Consider the following 22,899-nt stretch of genomic DNA (forward strand, 5'->3'; position numbering starts at 1 on the left):
GCATCTCAGTTGGCAATATCCTGCACAAAGAGCTTTGGCCTTTCCTTGGGTTTCTTAACTAGAAGTAGAGTTCCCACAGCAGAGGGACAGACTACAGTTTGAGCACACTAACAATATGTTCTCCTGGACTTTAGTAGTTGTAGGCTATGAGAGGATTTCTTGGGATTTGAAACTGGGGCCAGTGCTGCAAACTTTAAAATTTATTATAATGATTTTATATGAAAGACAGCTTCAGAAAACAAAAGATAGTTGATCAAACTTTATTTTTTTAAACCAGATGGTTTTCCTCAAATACATAGCTGTCTGCTCTACATAAATAAGACATTAACAGCAGTGAGGAGTGCAGGTGAGGAAGACAATAGCCTGACTGGCAAACAATGTCATTACACAAAACACAGACTTGCTCCCTCCAAGTAATACTTGCAGATGTTTAACAATTTGTGGTCAAGAGAAAAATCACCAATAGCTAGTGATCACAGAAAAGACAGCAGATCCACTGCCTATTTCCTAAAAGGGGCTACATGCAGCAAGATCACCAGAGTATGATCGTTGAGTTTACTGCTGCAATGGAAAGCTAGAGAGGAGAGGTTCAGAATTTCAGGTCTTTCTGAATGTCCCACAAGGTTGTGGCACTGTTCTGCAGCTGCTTTTCTTCATCTGGCTTCAGCACCATCTTCACAACATTAGCAATTCCATGATTATCCAGAACACAAGGGAGGCTCAGGAAAACGTCATTTTTAATACCATGGAAACCCTAGATGGAAAAAACGACACTTAATTAATGTAATTTCAATACCCGTCTCCTCACTAAACCAACTTCCCTATTCTTGGAAGGGAAGGTATGAAGTTGTAAATGGTCCTGTTAATGCTTAGAACTGATCATACTAGTCCCACTCTTTTCCAGCCCCCAGATTCATGGTGTACTTCAGCATCGAACACTGCTGCTCTTACCTTAACCATTGTGGATATAGGGTGCACCTTACACAGGTTTTTCATAATAGTCTCTGCCAGGTCTGCCACAGACATCCCAATAGCCCAAGAGGTGTAGCCTTTCAGTTTTATCACCTCGTAAGCACTGTGGGGAAAAGCAACAAAGATAGCACTGAATCCACAGTCAACAGTAATTACTTTCTTTATCAAACAGAATCGCTGGCTGAAAATTGCTATGTGCTAATTTTGTAATTCATGACCTACACCACCAACAGCACAAAGAAAACAAGACATAACGCTAGCATTAACTTCCTTTCCTCCTCCTCCTCCTCCTGATACTCATTGGTGCTGGTAGCACACTATCCAATTAATGCTTCATGTATGAGCAAATACAGTGGGTTATTGGCTGCTCTCCATAACAAAAAACTCAGCATGACAGAACAGGAATTATATTTAATATTAGAACTGGATGCTTTGACTAAGATGACATTTTCTCAATTTGTCTTAAATGATTCAGACAGTGGAAAATCCCTAATTTCTCAATCGAATTAAAGATCTGCAAAAGTGCAGCAATACTTTCCATTGAAGAAGAATCGTATTCCAACACTCGAATTCACTTTCCAAATGTCATTGCACCCTCCCAACCCTAATTTATTTATTTTTTTAATTCTTTAACGGGATGCGAGGGTCACTGGTAAGACCAGCATTTGTTGTCCATCCCTAACTGCACTTGAGGTGGTGTTGATGAGCCACCTTCCTGAAGCGCTGCAATCCAGCTGGTGTAAATACACCCATCGTGCTGTTAGGGAGTTCCAGGATTTCCTGGGCCTTCGCCATGGATGCATATTGCCCAGGGTACAGCAGCCTCCGCAAAAAAAGCTACCCAGTGCCCTTGGGAGTTTATTGTTCAACCATGTGTTAGAACAAGAAATTAAACAGAATTTAGTCTAACATGGAAGCCAATGGAGTAAGGCCATATACACAGGGGCTGTTTAGAGGTTACAAGCGTGTCAAGTCACTTCCAGTTCTCACCTGTCCACCACATCTTTGTGCACCTTCTTCCAGTTCTCTTTGTCTTTGTCAGTTCCCATCTCAGGATGGATATCCTTCAGGTTCACACCTGCAACATTCATGCCACTCCACACAGGCACTGTGATAAAACGGAGGAAAAGAATTGTAGCAGGGTTAATAAAAAAAACAGTACCAAGATGGTTCAACATTCATCACCCTATTATACATTTCCAAACACACACTGCAAGTACAAATGAAGTTTGGAAAGAATCTAACTGCACTGTCAGGTACTCCTTCATAGCTCAGAAATGATATGAAAATGCCACATATCAGGCATTATACTTCATGGAAATTTTACGGAAAACTGAAGTGTTGTCACTAGGTCATTTGGTTCACAATGGGCAACTTATTTCAAATGGTCCTTGAACAACAGATAAGGGCTTTTGACCCAGCAGGTCTGCTCCTTCGAGCAGCTGTGTATATTCTACACCATGTAATTTCCCAACCCTTTCTACCAAGAAAGGTAAATATCCACAATTAAACAGACTAGAGTACAGACTGCCATGTACTAATTTGAAGCAGGATTAAGGTTTCTCTATATGGACAGATATTACTGAACAGAAAAGGCAGACAGGTAAATTATCTAATGGTCACTGTCATCTAAAGTTTTTGGTTTGGTTGACCTTCAACAGGTCAGAGGAATTTCCCTGAATTTTCTTCCCCTTGAATTGATCAAGGTATTTTTATTTTTTTAAATCTCTCCAAGAAGATTACATGGCTAGCAGCATCTGTGGAGTTCTGATGAAAGATCACCAACCTGAAATGTTAACTCTATTTCTCATTCTCCACAAATGCTGTCATTTCCATCCCCCCACCAGGTCTGTAATCTCATACAGGATTGCTAATTTTGTACGAGCTGTGAGATCCAAGTTTAAGTTCCAAATATAACAGCTAGATTATATTACAGTATCTCAACTTTTCAATAACTGTTGCGGTTTTTAAAAAATTATGCTGAACTCAAGGGACATTTCTATGGGAAGGGACAGAGTAACCCCTTTTCCCATTAGCTCAGTGTAACCCATTACAGTGCTACAGTCCTGGGTAGGTGCAGTTCACAACTCCCAAGTCACAATGTCTCATTACAGCAAAAGCTGCTAAGAATATCTGCTAGCACTATTCAAAGCGACTAATATCAGGCTGCAGACATCTTTTGAGAACAAATCAGGAAAGCAGTGATGGTGTCATTTGCTACCATGCCAGCTGGCCACAACATGACTTTTGGCCTACTTCAGTTTCAACTGTAACCCTCTGAAGCATAAATTGAAGCATCTGCTGCAGACATACCGCTCGAGTCTCCATGCTCGCCAACCACCCAGGCATGACAGCTGGAGCTGTGGATTCCCAGTCTCACTCCCATTAGGTATCGGAATCGAGCAGAGTCCAGGTTACAGCCACTGCCAATAATACGGTGCATGGGAAGGCCACTCAGCTTCCATGCCACGTAGGTCAGGATGTCCACTAATGGGAAAGAAAGAAAAATGTACAATGTATATTAGAATAACCCTCAAAAGCAAATCCTTAGCCCAACCCAATCCCCACAATATAATCCCAACTCTAAAGCATGAAACTCACTCTCAAGTTGAATGGACAGATTGCCTGCAATTCTCTATTAAACAGAATTTTGGCAAATGGACAATGATGCTAATAGATGACATCAGGATAAACTGGAACTAGCTCCTTTGCTTCACCTGATAAGTTGGCTGATGGAGCCCCACTATGAGCTATGATCACATTGAATGGTGGAACAGGCTCAAATGGCCTACCCCCATTTTTCATTTTCACTGCTAAGTCATTCCTTCACATTTTAATTCCAGCACTTAAACAGTTAACAGCACAGAACTACTCAGTGGGATTACTGAGGCTTATTTGCCTTCATGTTGGACTAAATTCTGTCTAATCTCTTGTTCTAACACATGGCTGAACAATAAACTCCCAAGAGCACTGGGTAGTTTTTGTTCAGGAGGCTGCTGTACTCTGGGCAATATGCAGTTTCCATGGCGATGGCACTTTCTGCTGTGAATTGCTTGAACAGTCTTGATGAGACTTCTGCCCGAGTTCCGACAGCCTGCTCGGCACATTCCATCACCAATCCATTCAAGGAAATTATTTTTCCTTCCTCTCCCCTTCCTCATCAGCTCATTTTCACCCAATCTCCTCTTTCACATTTTAGCAGTTGCCCCCTTTCTGCACGTTTTTTCATCCCTATACTCAAAAGGCCCTCTACTTCCTCCACCAAATATAGGCCTGCAGCCACTGTACTATGTATATTGAGGCATTGCAGTCTGAAGGCTCAGCCACTGAAGCTAAAGTGGAAGCACTGATAAAAGACCAGAGCTGGAAGAGCAGAGGATGTGTTAGTAGGAAGTAGTTCTGAAGAAGGTGTACAAGCAAGAAAGTACCTGAATTCAAGAACATGGATCTTGAATTAAATGCCAGATATAAAATAGTGTTTGAAACTCAGGGCAGGACCCAAGAAAACCAGGGTTACAATCAGATTCAGCATGACAACATGTCCAGGGTAAAGAAGATAGCTTCATCAAAAACCTGCATTCTTAGCAGGATGGCTTTCTTTGTGAATATTAACTTGCCAAATTATGGAGAATCCAGGACTTTTTTCATCAGACAACAAATATACAAAAAGTGAAGGCAGACAGTAGAGAGATAGGTGATAATCAGCCAGGGCATGAAAAATGACCTCATGACGAAGAGATGCCATCACCGAGGGAAACACACCAACAAGCCTTTGGGGTGGGGTGAGACCATAAGTTGGAGAAGAAGCCATCCCAAGGATGGAGCTTTGAGGTGATCGTGCAAAGGAAAGTCATTGTGGGAGATGTACTGACAACACAAACGTGAAGGAGTGGAACTAAGCAAAGCAGTGACAGAGGCACATCAAGTGGGAAAACAGGATGATAATGGGATCAATCTGACATTACAAATGCTGCTATCAAGGAGGATGAGCAAAGACAGTGTGCCACTGTCAAAGGATGACAATGATTTAAACCAGAAGAGTCACTATGCTGTGAACAGGGCAGGTCAATTTGAAAGATTTTAAAAGCAATAAGAAAATAAGCATAGAGCTGGCTGGCAACAGCATGCTAAAGAAATGGAGTACTCGATTTTTTAGTGTAATGAGAATAACTGGACCAAGGATAGGCTCCAGCTGCATTAGTGAAGTAATGCCCTTTAGGTTTTAATCTTAAAAAAACTAAATCTAAAAAGTCAGCATTTACAGAAAAAAAATCAATTTGTCAGACACTTGCCTTACTTAGAATTTGGAGACATTACTTCAGAACTGAATTTGTACCAACAGCAAAATAGAAATTAAACCAAGATTCCACCCCTACAACTGTGTGCCTCCTTGGCTGAATACATCATTATTTTAAAACAAGTGTTTAATCACATGAATGCATACTCCTAGTCCCATGCTCAAGAGTATCTCTTCTCTCTCTATCTCTCTCTCTCTCTCTCTCTCTCTCTCTCCCCCCCCCCCCCCCCCCACCCCGCAACCGAGTTCCTGATCCCTCCTTTGCAAGGTTGAGAAATGCTCACCTGGGTTGGAAACAATAAGTATGATGCAGTTAGGGCTGTTCTTGACGATGTCAGGGATGATGTGTTTGAAGATATTCACATTACGCTGAACAAGATTCAAGCGGCTCTCTCCCTCCTGCTGCCGAGCACCAGCTGTGACCACAACCAACTTGGATCCAGCGGTCACACTGTAATCTGTCAAATGAACAATAGCACAGCTACATTAACATGAGGATGGGTTATTCCACTTCTTCAAAGACACCATTATACATCTCACTGCCATCCTACGAACTCAATGACTGGTATGAAACAACTGCACAATTTCTACCTCCCTATTATGAATCAACATTCTAGATCTAATCCCCAAGGCCTAGGCCCATAAACTAAACAGCCTATCTCATCACCACAGGAGGCTGACAAACATACACACTATAAGCCCTTACATACAAATTGCAGAACAGAAACAGACCAGTCAACTGGTCTATGCCAGTGTTTATGCTTCACATTAGTGACCTCCTTCTTCTAACCCTTCCCTCCACCTCCCCTGGAACTTTTGCACACGGGCTGATCTTTATTGTCACCTTTATTTTAGAGCCATGCACCAATCTTAAAAGCCTGGTCACAAGATACCCATACATACTATTTCCAGCATTAACCCAGGTTAATTCAGTACTTTTATTCTGCCCATCAACCTCGTACTCACCCTTGCCAGACACAATCTTGGGAGTGTGAAGGAAGAGGCTACCATGTTGCAAATCCATCATCTCGCCCTTCAACTTGTCCTCCATTACATCCACCAGAGCCACCTCATCCGCCAGGTTCTGAAACAAGGAACAATGATAGTTATAACTACATTCAAGACACAATGCTCTAAAGTGTGCAGTCCTGTAGTTTTGGGGTTCGATTGCCATTCTGTTTTCCTAGCTAACTAGGTCACATGGGCAAGGTTAGGGGGACATCCGACCAGCAAAAGTCAGCTGCGGCTTAGTTAGTAGCCCTCTCATCTCCAAGTTGGAAGACTGTGATTCAAGTACCACTACAGAGTACTGCACTGTTGGAGGTGCTGTGTTACAGATGAGGCATTAAACCAAGGTCCTGTCTGCTCTCAGGTGGACATAAAAGGTCCCAAGGCAGTATTTAAAAGAAATGCAGGGGAGTTGGCTCTGGTGTCCTGGCCAATATTTATCCTTCAGTCAATCTCACAAAAAACAAATTACCTGGCCATTATCACATTGATGTCTATGGGAGCTTGCTGTGTTCAAATTGGCCACTGAAATTCCTATATTACAACTGTGACTATGCTTCAAGAGTACTCGTTGCCAGTAAAGGACTTTGGGACATTATGAGATGTGGGACATCATGAGATGTGAAAGGAGCTATAAAAATACAAATCTTTTAGTCAAGGAAGGAGTATAAGCAAGGTGTCTGAGTATCCCTGGAAATAGGGAAAATTCTGTCCCTGATAACTCTTGGCAACAACACAAATAGTTGCATATTCGGGCAAAACACTCCAGCAGAGCCGCATGAGCAAGAATAGGGGGGCACCTACAACAGTCAATGTCTTAAGGAGAGGAGGGTAGAACATGGAGAGATGGCATTTGAGAAAATTAAATTTGTCAACACCATTCAACCATGTGTGTCCCGTGGTGTTCACCCCATGGCACACAGGATTATCTATCCTAGGAGGGTCCCAGAACTACACAAAAACCCACCACCCCATTTAAATCCAGTCACTATAGACCAGTCTTAAATAAATCTTAACTTGCAGCCCAGTAGATTCTACTACATCACCTGAACTCCATCTTACCTTCATTAAGACGCTGATGGCACATGCCATTCCTACTGCACCCACACCAACAATTGTTATCTTGTTGTACGAGCAACTGTCCTGTGATGTCTGCAAATGTCCAATCAGCTTTTCCTTGAGGGTTGCCATTTTTGCTGCTAAAGGAAACAATAATTCATATTAGCTCACCAGTCTCTTTATACACATTCCCAGAAGCTCACCATTACAAATTAACAAGGAAAACTGATTAATATTGGAGTCCAGCCATCACTGCAAAGTGTACAAGTGCTTTTGCTATAATATTAGCTGATGGGTTAGATAATTTTTAAAAAGTTAAGAATGTTTTGTAACATGTTGTGATCTTCACCAATTTAAAAGATACATCCTTTGGCCTTACTGTCCAGACAAGTTTGATGCAACATCTCAGCTCAATTGATTCATCTATTCCGTTTTTTTTTTAAAAACATACCTCAATGAGGTTCCCCCTCCTTTTAAAAGAATACCAAGCTCAAATTTACTCAACTTTCCCAATATCTCATTGCTCATAAGAGCTTTCAGCAAAACTTAGAAAATTATGCCACAAAATTATTAAGTCTATAAGGTAAAAACTGAACTGAAAGTTTGCAAAGGGTGATTGTATTATCTGCCAATGTGCCAAAGGGTTTTTGAGAATCAGTTTCAGGATCACTGCTGGAACAATATTTTCCCTGAGCCTCCCTTTCTCCACAGTAAATAATCCTCAGCCTTTCCACACCTTAAAACACTGATTTTGTTTTCATTCATTCATGGGATGTGAGTGTGCCTGGCTAGGACAGCATTTATTGCCCATCCCTAATTACCCTTGTTAAGAGAGCATAAGAATCAACCACATTACTGTCGTTCTGGAGTCACATGTAGGCCAGACCAATTAAGGACAGCAGATTTTCTTTGCTAAAGGAAGGGCTTTTACAACAATCAGCAATGGTTTCATGGTCATCAGCAGACTTTTATTGAATTCATATTTCACCACCTGCCGTGGTGGGATTCAAACCTGAACCCTGGGTCTCTGGAATACCAGTCCAGTGACAATACCACTATGCCACCACCTTCCGATAAACCTGATATTTGTTTGGTTGCCTTTTTCTGCACTGCGTTGAATGCTTGCATATCTTTACAGCCAGTGACCAGAATTGTTTGTTGTAGTGTAGGTGTGGCAGTACAAGTGCTTTCTACAGACTTACCATCTGAAATTTGTTTTCGCTCCTGCTGGTAATACATCCCAAAATCTCACTGGACTTCCTTGCTACTGCCACACCCAGAACAGCTGGTTTTCGTGACCTCTCCATAAGTACCCTCAAATCCCTGTATATTGTTGTCCTGTAGTTTATGTTGGTACCACTTATTTTACTTCCCTTGTTTCACTAAATATTTAGTACCAGTTGCCAATCAATAGCCATCTTCCTAACCTATCTAAGATCCATTTTGTTTTTGGTTTCTCACTTCCATACTCTTTGAAACCTCCAGGCATCCTTGTTATGTGCAAAGTTTTTTCTGTTCTTTGCAGCCACCCTACACATTCAGTATTTTATGTTGTAAATTGATTTGGTGAATGAAGACTGTTCATAATTCACAATTTGCATCCATCTGTGGTTTCACAGGGCAGTTTGTACCAATTATAATGTAATTTATTTGGGACTGTCAGTAGTGTCCATTTTTTGCCGGTGTCTTTTTGCTGTGGAGTGTCCATTTATTCAATTCCCCTTTGAAGGTCACTGCTGAATTAGCTTTCATCATCCTCCAGGCAACACATTCCAGGTTATAATAACTTGTCTAATTTTTCTTTCATCTCCGCTCTGGTTCTTTTTGCCAATTATCTTGTATCTGTGTGCTCTGGTTACTGACCCTCCACTAACAGAAATAGTTTATCCTCATTCACTCAATCAAAACCCCTCATTATTTTGATATGCCCCTCTTAAAATTCTCTGCACTATGGTGAACAATTCCAGCTTTTTGCATCTCTCCACATATCTTGGAAAATATTAATCAAGTTACTTCAAGGAATACATAAATTGGACCATGATAATATGTTCAATTGCCACATCTCAAAACCAGAGGAGACGTGCTGAAGATTAGAATGGGAAAATGCAACTTAGACATAGTTACTTTATTCATGTGGCATAGACTGCCTGGGAGACCACTTCAGCCTCAATGATGTATCCCACACCCACTGTGACATTATCGCTTCATTGTTCTACCCTACCAAACCCAATATAGTCATCACACCACCTACAACCACAGCTTGGTTGCCCCTACAATAATTTGTCCAATTAAAACGGTCCTGTTTCTCCTCCATATGCTGCTTTTACATGCAATATCTACAAGATTGGGAGTCAGGTTCCATACAGAAGCCAATACCCAGCTGTATCTCTACTAGCATACAGTATGTTGTGTTTTTGTAATGCTGTATCATATCAATTCATGGATAAACCAAAACTTTCTCCAGCTCAATAATCAGAGCTAGAGACTTCACATTTTAACCACCTGCCCATTTCACTAGGCCCAACCATCTTCAGCTGCTTCATCAAGGACCTTCCTTTCACCATAAGGTCAGAAGTGGGGATGGTCGCTGATGATTGCACAATGTTCAGCACTAGTCATGACGACTCAGATACTGAAGCAGTCCATGTCCAAATTTCAGCAATATCTGGGCTTGGGCTGACAAGTGGCAAATAACATTTGTGCCACAGAGGTGCCAGGCAATAACCATCTCCAACAAGAGAGAATCCATCCATTGCCCCTTGATATTCAATGGTATTACCATCACTGAATGCCCCACTATCAACATCCTCTTGGTTACCATTGACCAGAAACTGAACTAGCCATATAAACGCGGCTACAACAGCAGGTCAGAGGCTAGGAATCCTGTGGCCAGTAACTCACCTCCTGACTCTGCAAAGCCTGTCCACCATTTACAAGGCACAAATCAGGAGTGTGAATGTTCTGTGCTTGCCCAGATGAACGCAGCTCCAACAACACTCAAGAAGCTTGACACCATCGAGGACAAAGCAGCCTGCTTGATTGGCACCCCTTCCATAAACATTCACCACCAAAAAACAGTGGCAGCAATGTGTATCATCTACAAGGTGCACTGCAGAAACTCATCAAGGCTCCTTAGCACCTTACACACAACCACTAACTACCATCTAGAAGAACAAGGGCAGCAGATGGGAACACCTACCACCTGGAAGTTCTCCTCCAAGCCACTCACCATCCTGACTTGGAAATATATTGCTGTTCCTTCACTGTTGCTGGGTCAAAATTCTGAAATTTCCTCCCTAACAGCACTATGGGTGTACCTACACCACATGGACTGCAGCGTTTCAAGGCAGTTCAGCACCACCTTCTCAAGGCCAACTGCTGGCCTAGCCAGTGATGCCCACATGCTGTAAATGAATTAAAAAAAACACTCCTCCACCCCTAATCTTACTGAGGTCCCTCTTCCCAGTTGTTTGCTAAGGCTTAATCAAAATGTTATTTTGCTCCAAGTAGGGCTTCAAACTTCAGTATTAGTCCATTACCCAAGATTGCCCAATTCCACCTCCCATCTTCCTTCTTATTAACTCAAAATCTCTCAATCATGCCATTAATCATTTTTCTAATGTTTCATTGACAAATTCTAACATCCAAATTATGCAAACTGTACCTAAATTAGCACTTTAGTACCTCTTATCCATCACCCATTCTGATTCTTGACCTCAACATATAGTTTTCAAAGTATTTATCATAGCCTTTATACCCATGCATGTCCATTTCTTAGGCATCCAAGAAACCTCCCAGCAACCTTTGTCCAAGTACACACCTCTTCTTCCAACCGTGACTTTGTGGAAATCTCCTCCACTTTCCCTCCCTGTCCATAAACTCAGTGACAGACTATTCACTTTTATAGAACTGTCTTCCTAAAGACTTTGCTACATCTATCCCCACTTCCATAAGGCTCCTCAAAGCTTAACTTTTCATGTGCACTTTTTGTCACTTACACTTCTCCCAAACTCCAGCTCTCTTCATTACATTAGAATGCACTGCATAGGGGCAGGTGTGGACGTTGAGAAATTGTGGAAACCAAAGAGATTTCTATAAGATCATGCAATAGCAACAAGCGCCACTGTATTCATTGCCCATCTGCATTGAATGCTGCAAATAATCTCATACATTACAAAAACTGCAAACTTTACTGAACAATAACATTCACAAACCTCTCCTCTATTGCCTTCAGCCTAAAAGATTGGCTAATGGGATAAACGGAAAAGAATGATACCAGCAGTCCTGCTTGAAAGCACTGATTATGCAAAGTGCAGTTCCTGATCAGTCATACTCACATGGTTTACCTTCTGAGGCCCCAATATTGCAATCAAAATAGAATAGCCATCGAGGATTGGGTGGGGGGAGGGAGGGAGTGGTGGGATAAAACAAGAGGGAAACATGGAGGAACATTTAGCTCTTCCGCATACTATCTAACAGAGATCTATTTCTAGAGGAAGATGGTAATAAAATCTATAACAATTTAGTACTCTTTCACAGTTGTCAATTGGCACAACCCCAGTGAGAAAGGAGGAAGGAACTTTCAGAAGATAGTTACGCAAGGCATAAAAGCACAGCCATCATTGCACAGAGGTCATTTCCAGATTACACTCAAATGTGTTCCTTAAAGCAATTTAGTTAACAGATAAACCAGCTGAGGTGTCATCCAGTCTTCTGAAATAAGAAGCAAATTAAATTTGTCAGATAATGTTATCTATATTAGGGATTGACCTTCCTGCTAGTCCCAATAGTTCCAAATAGCTACAAGGTGGCAGCAGATAAGTTAATGTTGAAGTTGCCAAAGATTTAATTTAAGCATCTGGTGTGCCATGCTTACCCTGCTCCTCTGATGAACTGGCTGAGTACAGGAAGGCATGAAGTTCAGCACAGTAACAGAGCTACTGTAAAGCTAATAGTTACAGTTCAAGCAATCACTAAAATTCTGCTAATGCCAATTTGCACAATAGAAATGAAATTTGTAATAATATCACCAATTTTACCTTACAAAAGGCAAATTACACATCAACAGAATCCAAAACCTTATGTTTTGTTAGGAATGTTAGCAACTGAAGTCAGCAAAAATGCAATTTTGTATCCTACTCCATTCAACATCTTCACTAAGCTAACAAGTGCGAGACAAGAGGAGTTCCAAAGAGTCATATTCAACTCAAGATGTTAACTGTTTCTCTCTCTGCAGATGCTGCCAGGCTTGCTGAGTGTTTTATTTCAGATATCCAGCATCCATAGTATTTTGCTTTTATTTAAGTGAGAGACCAGACTTGACAAAAATAAAAACAGGCTGTTGTTGAAGAGGAAAGGGTTTGATCATGTTTAAATTTTGATGTTTCCTCTGCTTCTGTTGGAATGCTTCCATACAGTGACACAAAAGAATGAGACAGAAAGATAAGTCTAGTTTTTAGAACTAATGCTTGTTTCCTAGTTGCTCTATAAACATTTAAATACATTTTAATAACATTTAACATGAAATTGTATACATATTTGAAGAGAAAGCAAATATAAAAAAGGATACAGGGCAAAAACAAGGAATTGAGTTTACAGTAAATGGCTTTGATAGTCCAACTGATCCCCACCTATGGTGTAACTTCAGTGATTGTAGAAATTTCCAGGCGGGTCGTGGCCTGGCTGGGCAGCTCCAACCAATGATCCTTTACTAAGCTGACTTTTATCCATTCAAAAATCACTAACTTTTGTCCTACCCGATTAGCATAATTATGTATTAAAGTTTTGTATATGAGGTAACTGTATGTAAGCGATTCCAACTTATACATTCAAAACTGGACCAAGCAGCAAAGGGGAAGCATGTTAGATGATACAAAGCTAGGTGGAGGGACAGGTAGTATTGAGAAGGTGAGGAGGCTGCAGAAGGATTTGGACAAGTTAGGAGAATGGGCAAAGAAGTGGCAGATGGAATACAACGTGGGCAAGTGTGAGGTCATGCACTTTGATAGGAAGAATAGAGGCATAGACTATTTTTGAAATGGGGAGAGAATTCAGAAATCTGGAGTGCAAAGGGACTTGGGAGTCCTAGTCCAGGATTCTCTTAAGGTTAACTTGCAAGTTGAGTTGGTAGTTAGGAAGGCAAATGCAATGTTGCCATTTATTTCGAGAGGACTAGAATATAAAAGAAGGGATGTGCTGCTGAGGCTTTATAAGGCTCTGGTCAGACCACATTTAGAATATTGTGAGCAATTTTGGGCCCCATATCTCAGGAAGGATGTGCTGGCCCTGGAGAGGGTCCAGAGGAGGTTCACGAGAATGATACTAGGAATGAAAGGCTTAACATATGAGGAACGTTTGAGGACTCTGGGTCTATACTCGATGGAGTTTAGAAGGATGAGGGGGGAACTGATTGAAACTTACAGAGTACTGAAAGGCCTGGATAGAGTGGACATAGGGAATATGTTTCCATTAGTAGGAGAGACTAGGACCCGAGGGCACAGCCTCATAGTAAAGGGAAGACCTTTTAGAACAGAGATGAGGAGAAACTTCTTTAGCCAGAGAGTGGTGAATCTATGGAATTCATTGCCACAGAAGGCTGTGGAGGCTAGGTCATTGAGTGTATTTAAGACCGAGATAGATAGGTTCTTGATTGGTAAGGGGATCAAAGGTTACGGGGAGAAGGTGGGAGAATGGGGTTGAGAAATTTATCAGCCATGATTGAATGGCGGAGCAGATTTGATGGGCTGAATGGCCTAATTTCTGCTCCTATGTCTTATGGTCTTATGTCCCAAGATTTGACATAACTGTAAATTTTCAATGGTTAGTAATTCACAGGGCATTTAAGAAATGGATGAAGGAAAGACATCAGCGTATCTATCCACAGAGGTCATAACACTTAGTAATTTACATAATTCCAAAATTTTGCTTCAGGTATCTGACCCAAAAGCCCATTTCTTATATTGATCAGTTCACATAGTGAAAACCTTCTCATCGATCCTGAATATGAATTCAGTAATTTAAATCTGCCCTGCTTCATGCTGCATTATTCCAAATTTACCATTCCTGTGCTAATTGTTACCTCGATTACCACAAAGGCCAATTCCTTCAAAAATTAAAAATATATATCTACAAAATTTCTCAAAGCATCAGTTCCATGGCTTTTTATCTTGAATTCATCATGAAAATAATAGTACAGTAGTAACCTTTTACACATAACTTTGCTGAAGATTTTTGTAGAAGTCTATCTAGCCAGTAGGATAAGCCTCATCAGGACCTTCTGGCCTATACCATCATGCAACTTACCTTCAAGTTTACACCTGGTAATCAATTCTATTTATTTTATCAGTAGATACCCAGTCTTGTTTTTAAAAGAAAATGGACATCATATTCACTCATGTGCAACCTAGTGAAACTTCTCCAGTACTCATCACCTCCCTCATAAATAGTCAAAACTCTACCCAAACTCCTTGATGAAAGCAAAGTACGGCGGATGCTGCAAATCTGAAATAAAAAACAGAAAATGCTGGAAGAACTGAGAAGGTCTGGCAGCATCTGTGGAGTGAGAAACAGAGTTACCGTTTAGAGTCCCTCTGACTTCATCAGAGCTGAACTCCTTTCCTCGTTTTATTTTGTTTCCTAGAATTAATATCTAATTTTTAGGGAAAAAAACTCTTCGAACGTCATTATTTCCCGTCAACAACAGCACTGCGATTTAGAAGTGGACAGGTACCCAAGCACGTACAACAGCCAACTCGGTTGCATCCTACAACATGCACGTGCAAACTACTACACTCGGTAGCGCATGGATTCTGCCGATGTTGCTGGGTCCAGGAAGAAATGATTCATCCAGAGACAGGAACCGAGGAGGGAGAAATAGACGAGCCATTGCCGTCTTACAGTTCCACCCAAGGTCAGCAGCAAGGTTGCGGCGTTGGCTCAGCTTAATTCATTTCTAAATCCGCACACCCTTCGCGACTCCCAGCAACGTTATTGTGTCTAGAGAGCACCATTACCGTATACAGAAAGAAGAATTCCTGCGCCATCACACCAGGAACTGGACGTTGCACAATTCAACCAACTTATTTTTTCAAAAAACTATATAAACCTGCACTGTTATTGCATGAACATAATTGCACAAAACTAGAGTGCTGGTAAAAGAATGGTGCAATCAGTATTGGAATATAATACAATTAAATATAGAAGTTTTTTTCATACACAATACCTATTTATATTCCAACCTTATCTAAGACATCATGATGCACTACTTTATAGGTACTATAATGAGGTTATGCTATATTTTATAAGCTCAATTTTATACAAAAGGTATTATATTAACAGAAATGTAATAGGCAAGATCTATTATCTCGCAAAGGTAGCGGTACATTAAATGTAACTGCTTAGCGACTAAGCCATGAGGGTTTGACTACAGATTGCTACATTTCTCAACACAACATACCAGTCTATTAGCTTCCTCCTCTGCAGTAACACTCGCTTCACTGACGACCTCTATTTATACGTTGCGTCATAATGCGTCACGCACTTATCTGCATTTTACGCAACGAAGGCGCGGAGAAGGCGGGGCAGTCGCTGTGATGAGGCCAGAAAATGATTGGCAGCACAGGATCGTGTCTGCAGACACGTAGTGTGGAGACAACGGGGGCAGGGGATTTCACCATTATGAGGAAGTGGTACAATGAGGTACATTGACAAATACATTGCAGAAAATACTTGTACAGGAAATTGAATATTTCAGATAACGTTTGCTGTATTTGTTATTGCATGTTCACATCGTGCTCCCATGGAAATGTGCTACCTATAATATTACTGATTGTGAGGATCACAGTCGGATTGTGGGTGAAAGGTCTGGTGTCGCAGCCTTTGGAGAAGATTCACCACGTGTTGCCATCTGCCTGACCCTCCGACAGATTCATAAGTGCTCGGCAGTAGAGTGCCAGATACAAGAGCAAGGAAGTTGGTACTTTGTGCAATGTCTTATAGACATAAAAACAAAAAAACTGCGGATGCTGGAAATCCAAAACAAAAACAGAATTACCTGGAAAAACTCAGCAGGTCTGGCAGCATCGGCGGAGAAGAAAAGAGTTGACGTTTCGAGTCCTCATGACCCTTCGACAGAACTTGAGTTCGAGTCCAAGAAAGAGTTGAAATATAAGCTGGTTTAAGGTGTGTGTGCGTGTGTGTGTGTGTGGGGGGGGGGGGGGGGGGGGTGTGGTTGTAGGGACAAACAAGGAGTGATAGAAGCAGATCATCAAAATATGTCAACAACAATAGAACAAAAGAACACATAGGTGTTAAAGTTGGTGATACCATCTAAACGAATGTGCTAATTAAGAATGGATGGTAGGGCACTCAAGGTATAGCTCTAGTGGGGGTGGGGACAGCATAAAAGATTTTAAGATATTTAAAAATAATGGAAATAGGTGGGAAAAGAAAAATCTATATAATTTATTGGAAAAAAATGGAAGGGGGAAACAGAAAGGGGGTAGGGATGGGGGAGGGAGCTCACGGCCTAAAGTTGTTGAATTCAATATTCAGTCCGGAAGGCTGCAACATGCCCAGTCGGAAGATGAGGAGCCGCCCCCCCAGTCCGCGCCGGGCTCCACCGGAACAACACAGCAAGCCAAGGACAGACATGCGGGCAAGAGAGCAGGGTGGAGTGCTAAAATGGCAAGCGACAGGGAGGTCTGGGTCATTCTTGCGGACAGACCGCAGGTATTCTGCAAAACGGTCGCCCAGTTTACGTTTGGTCTCTCCAATGTAGAGGAGACCACATTGGGAGCAACGAACGCAGCAGACCAAGTTGGGGGAAGTGCAAGTGAAATGCTGCTTCACTTGAAAGGAGCGTTTGGGCCCCCGGACGGCGAGGAGAGAGGAAGCGAAGGGGCAGGTGCCGCACCCCCCCGCGTTGTTCCGGTGGAGCCCGGCGCGGACTGGGGGGGCGGCGCCTCATCTTCCGACTGGGCACTTTGCAGCCTTCCGGACTGAATATTGAATTCAACAACTTTAGGTCGTGAGCTCCCTCCCCCATCCCTACCCCCTTTCTGTTTCCCCCTTCCTTTTTTTTCCAATAAATTATATAGATTTTTCTTTTCCCACCTATTTCCATTATTTTTAAATATCTTAAAATCTTTATGCTGTCCCCACCCCCACTAGAGCTATACCTTGAGTGCCCTACCATCCATTCTTAATTAGCACATTCGTTTAGATGATATCACCAACTCTAACACCTATGTGTTCTTTTGTTCTATTGTTGTTGACATCTTTTGATGATCTGCTTCTATCACTCCTTGTTTGTCCCTACAACCACACCCCCCCTCCACTTATCTCTCTCTCTCTCTCTCTCTCCGGCCCCCCCCCCCCCCCCCCCACACACACACACACACACACACACACATCTTAAACCAGCTTATATTTCAAATCTTTCTTGGACTCGAACTCAAGTTCTGTCGAAGGGTCATGAGGACTCAAAACGTCAACGCTTTTCTTCTCCGCCGATGCTGCCAGACCTGCTGAGTTTTTCCAGGTAATTCTGTTTTTGTTTTATAGATATAGTCTGTTTTCCAGATGTTATTTAGATACACTTGGAAATGTATCAAGCTAATTGTCCTGATGCGTATTCATCACTTGCTTCCAACTACCTACATTTATATAGTGCCTTTAACGTAGTAAAATGTCTCAAGAAGGTTCACAAAATTTGACACAAGTCACATTGAAGATTAAAGGAGCGCAGTGTAGAGTAAAGGGTTAACATCAGAAGCATACATGATGCTGATGTAATGATGTCAGATCACACGACTGAAGAGTAAGCGAGATCTGGAAGGAGGAGAAGCTCCAACCTCATGTAGAGGTCCAAATGTGTAAATACTTGCTGTAAATAAAGAGTAATTGCTTGAAAAACTAACTCCAGCAGCATACTTTGGGAGAATAGACAATCCCCAAAACCTCCATCTAGACTCCGATCACCACATCAAAACATATAGGAGGGCAGTGAGCTCAAAGGAGCAAAAGCATGGTGAGTTGAGATGGAGGTTGAAATCACCAAGGGTGAGAAGCCAGTCACATGATGCAGAGGCCGATTGAGAGAAGCAGTGTAGATATCTCCATGAGAAAGTTGGCATGGCACATTGGTGAACAGTAGAGAACAGGGATTTTAAGTAAGAGGCAAGAATGGAACAAGATGAGATGCTCAAAGAAGGAGAAGGTGCCAGAGGAGTAGAGAGACAGACCAAAGTGTGAAATTAAAACTGAAAATGCTGGAAAAACTCAGCAGGTCTGGCAGCATCTGTGGAGAGAGAAACAAAGTTAACATTCTGAGTCTGTACGACTCTTCAGAGCTCTGAAGTATAGTCATATGGAATCGAAATGTTAACTCTGTTTCTCTATCCACAGATGCTATCAGGCCTGCTGAGTTTTTCCAGCATTTTCAGTTTTTATTTCAGATGTCCAGCATTTGCAGTATTTTATTTTTATCAAGCGAATGTGGTTTAGTAATAAAAGCCATATCAACACTCCGGTGGTTTGGGCAGGGCAGGATCTGAAAAGGATAGCCAGAAGGGGAGATTTCCTTCCTCAATGATTTGGTTGGCATAATTTTTGTTTACATATTGGTCCTCGTGTCCCAGGTATAGCTAGAATTCCGTGAAAATTGTCTCTGTGAGTAGAATTAAATTTTCTTCTCTGACAAGGAAGGCTTGGTCAAAATGATGGGTTTTGAGAAGGTTTTTAAAGGTGGAGAGAGCTCTTTTTTGTGTTGCCATCCTTCCACCTCTAAGAGATGATGGCAATGCAGCAAACAATCCATGCAGTTGGAGTGTCTTCTTTTGATGCACCTTTGCTGATGGCTATGAAGGCAACTCCTTGAGTGGCAGGTTCTGCCACAAGCTGCCAAGTGATATTGTGGATTGTATTTTCAAAGTTGGCACCTGTTGCCAAGCTGCTGGATCAACTGGTTGTCGTGTAGTGTAGGCCAGCCCAGAGGAGTTGTCACCATTTCACTCTTTCATCAGCTAATGACTCCCAGGTGTGATAGTCGATGTTTAGGACCTTCATGTTACACTTGCAAACATTGTTGAAATGGAGCCTTGGGCACCCCACTGGTTGTCTGGCTCCGTCTACCTCACCATACAGAAGTTCCTAAGGTATGCAACTGTCTTCCATCCTGTGCACATGCCCAATCCACCGAAGCTGCCTCTGTTTGATTAGTGCCAACAGATTTGGCAGCACTACCTTTGAGAGGATTGTAGCATTCATGATTTTGCCCTGCCAGGATATACCCATAATGTGCTGCAGACAGCAGAGATGGAAATTATTGAGCTTAGTTCCCTGGCAGCTGTAAGTTGCCCATGTTTTACAGCCATACAGCAGGTGCTGAATACACAGTTTTTATAAACCATTGGCTTGGTCCTAAAGGTCAGCTTGGTGTTATCCCATGCACATTTCATGAGTTGACCAAAGGTGGTAGCTGCTTTCCATATGAGTGTATCGAGCTCTGAATCAAGGGACAGATTGTCTGTCACTGTGGACACAAGGTAGCAGAATTTGCAAACCTCTTTCAATGGAGTGTCATTTAGTGTGATCAGGGGCAGAGATACAACACTTTGACCCATGACCACAGTTTTCTTGAAGCCTATAGTCAAGGAGAACAAGTTACAGGCATGAGAGAGATAGTCATGAGTCTTTGTAGCTGAGTTTTTGAGTGGGTGACTAGTGCAGCACCATCAGCATAGAAGAGTTTCCTGAATATTGTGCCTTTTGTGTTCACTTTCAGTCTTAATTGATTGTGGAGCTTGCTAACCTACCTAGTGTGCAAGTAGGCTCCTTCCATGTATGCAAAGAAGGTGAAAATCAGGAGCATAGAGAAGAAGATAGCAAACAGAGGGGGCTAGGACACAGCCTGTTTCACTCCAATCTTCACTCTGAAACTGTTGGAAGTGGAGCCTTCAAACTGTACAGTGCAGCACATGTTGTCACAGAAGAAGCGGATGAGACTGAGGAGCTTTAGTGGACAGCCAAATTTTCCCAAAATCTTGTAGAGCCCTGGTCTGCTGATGATGTTGAATATTTTAGTGAGATCTACAAAAGTAAGGTATAAGGGTATACCTGTTCTGTACACTTTTCTTGTAGCTGGCATTATGGAAAATATCATGTCCATGGTGGATCTGCTGACACAAAAACTGCACTGCGCTTCCAGGTACACTCTGTCTGCAAGTAGATGGAGTCTTATAAGTATGACCCTAGCCAAGATCTACCCTGTGATGCTAAGGAGTAAGATGTCCTTTTGTTCACAAGGCAGTCTATGCCTTTTTAAGTTCAAGTGATGAGGGTTCTTCATCTAACTCATCCATGACTGGAAGCTGCGGGACAGACTTAAGTGCAGACTAGCAGATGTCTGACTCACAGGAGTACAGCTCGCAGTGATGTTTGGCCCAACGGGACATCCATTTACTTCTGAGGGTGAGTAGTTCACCATCTGCCAAGTTCAGGGGAACAACTTTGGTGATGGAAGGGCTGAGTGCCCTCTTGATCTCTTCACACATAGCTCATAAATTTTCATTGTCACAGGCAGTGTAGATTTCTTGACATAAGTTGATCCAGTGTTTGTTCGCACAGTATCTTCCTGTTTTTGCACTGCTGTCTTGGCTACTTTCAGGTCATGTAGTGTTTTAGCTATTGGGCATATGTTGTGTTTCATGTGTTTTTTGCATCAATAACATATATCATCTCAGCCAAAGTAGATCTCAAACCAGTCCTTGTTGTGATTCCGCCTTTACTAAATGATGTTTCTGCTGCTTCATAGATGATTGAGCTTAGTGACTTCCAAACTTCATAGATACCAGCACTGGTGCTTCCTAGTAAACCTTTGGCAGTTGTTCTAGCAACAGGGCAAAGTGCTGGTATTTGGCACTGCTGTTTGTACAAGGGATGTCGGTATGTGGCAGGTATGTCTCATTTGAAACTGTGAAATTTCTGGGGTTTACCTTCCTTCTGCTGCTGACAAGAGTGGTTGGTGTCGCATTCAGTGCTATGGAAGGCGCAAGTGTGGAGAACTTAAGGAAGTGGCCCTGGAAATAGTGGATGCATTGTGGTCATCTTCCGAGATTCTATAGACTCTGGAACAGTTCCTACAGATTGGAGGGTAAATAATGTAACCCCAACACTTAAAAAGCGAGGTAGAGAGAAAATAGGGAATTATAGACTAGTCAGCCCGACATTGGTAGTGGGGAAATTTCTAGAGTCCATTATGAAAGATTTAATAGCTGAGCACTTGGAAAACAATGGCAGAATCGGACAGAGTCAGTATGGATTTACGAAAGGGAAATCATGCTTGACAAATCTACTGGAATTTTTTGAGAATGTAACTAATAGAGTTAATGAGGGGGAGCCAGTGGATGTGGTTTATTTGGACTTTCAGAAGGTTTTCGACAAAGTCCCATATAAGAGATTAGCATGTAAAATTAAAGTGCCTGGGATTGGGGGTAGTATATTGAGATGGATAGAAAACTGATTGGCAGACAGGAAACAAAAAGTATGAATAAACGGGTCTTTTTCCGAATGGCAGGCAGTGACTAATGGGGTACCACAGGGATCGGTGCTGGGACCCCAGCTATTCACAATATATATTAATGATTTAGATGAGGGAACTAAATGTAATATCTCCAGATTTGTAGATGACACAAAGCTGGGTGGGAGGGTGAGCTGTGAGGAGGATGCAGAGATGCTTCAGTGTGATTTGGACAAGCTGAGTGACTGGGCAAATGCATGGCAGATGCAATATAATGTGGATAAATGTGAGGTTATCCACTTTGGTGGCAAAAACAGGAAGGCAGATTATTATCTGAATGGCTATAAATTGAGAGAGGGGAATGTGCAATGAGACCTTTGTGTCCTCGTACACCAGTCGTTGAAGGTAAGCATGCAGGTGCAACAGGTGGTAAAGAAGGCAAGTGGTATGTTGGCCTTCATAGCGAGAGGATTCCAGTACAGGACCAGGGATGTCTTGCTGCAATTATACAGGGCCTTGGTGAGACCACACGTGTAATGTTGTGTGCAGTTTTGGTCTCCTTATCTGAGGAAGGTTGTTCTTGCTATAGAGGGAGTGCAGCAAAGGTTTACCAGACTGATTCCTGGGACGGCGGGACTGACATATGAGGAGAGATTGAGTCAGTTAGGATTCAGAAGAATGAGGGGGGATCTCATAGAAACCTATAAAATTCTAACAGGACTAGACAGGATAGATGCAGGAAGGATGTTCCTGATGGTGCAGAGTCCAGAACCAGGGGCCACAGTTTGAAGATATGGGGTAGACCATTTAGGACTGAGATGAGGAGAAATTTCTTCACCCGGAGAGTGGTGAGCCTGTGGAATTCGCTACCACAGAAAGTAGTTGAGGCCAAAACATTGTATGTTTTCAAGAAGGAGTTAGATATAGCTCTTGGGGCGAAAGGGATCAAAGGATGTGGGGAGAAAGCGGGAGCAGGCTATTGAGTTGGATGATTAGCCATGATCATAATGAATGGTGAAGCAAGCTTGAAGAGATGAATGGCCCA

General features: G+C 42.1%; 2 protein-coding genes across 3 annotated transcripts in view; one reads left to right on the plus strand and one right to left on the minus strand.

The window, feature by feature from the left end:
- Nucleotides 1-244: 244 nt before the first annotated feature.
- LOC121282782 (L-lactate dehydrogenase A chain) lies at nucleotides 245-15,945 on the minus strand. Its single transcript, XM_041196574.1, has 8 exons — nucleotides 15,792-15,945; nucleotides 7,340-7,476; nucleotides 6,236-6,353; nucleotides 5,554-5,727; nucleotides 3,286-3,459; nucleotides 1,963-2,080; nucleotides 952-1,075; nucleotides 245-754 (listed from the first exon to the last, which is right to left on the minus strand). Exons 2-8 carry the CDS (start codon nucleotides 7,466-7,468, stop codon nucleotides 590-592), a joined length of 1,002 nt encoding a protein of 333 aa, XP_041052508.1. The 5' UTR covers nucleotides 7,469-7,476; nucleotides 15,792-15,945; the 3' UTR covers nucleotides 245-589.
- gtf2h1 (general transcription factor IIH, polypeptide 1) overlaps nucleotides 15,937-22,899 on the plus strand; it is a 97,394-nt gene continuing 90,431 nt past the window's right edge. The window contains exon 1 of one of the 2 annotated variants that reach the window (XM_041196573.1): nucleotides 15,937-16,033. The gene's annotated coding sequence lies outside the window, so the exon portion shown is untranslated. The remainder of the gene's footprint in view (nucleotides 16,034-22,899) is intronic. The other variant, XM_041196572.1, reaches the window with a different exon arrangement.

This window comes from Carcharodon carcharias, chromosome 10 (genome assembly GCF_017639515.1).
Source record: "Carcharodon carcharias isolate sCarCar2 chromosome 10, sCarCar2.pri, whole genome shotgun sequence".
Classification (NCBI taxonomy): domain Eukaryota; kingdom Metazoa; phylum Chordata; class Chondrichthyes; order Lamniformes; family Lamnidae; genus Carcharodon; species Carcharodon carcharias.

Bases quoted from the DNA above. Each gene is read 5' to 3' on its own strand.
- LOC121282782 (XM_041196574.1), bottom strand. From the start codon at position 7,468: ATGGCAACCCTCAAGGAAAAGCTGATTGGACATTTGCAGACATCACAG. The intron at 6,354-7,339 runs GTAAGATGGAGT...TCCTTGTTTCAG, and splicing joins CCATCAGCGTCTTAATGAAG to AACCTGGCGGATGAGGTGGC. The intron at 3,460-5,553 runs GTGAGCATTTCT...CTTTCCCATTAG, and splicing joins ACTTATTGTTTCCAACCCAG to TGGACATCCTGACCTACGTG.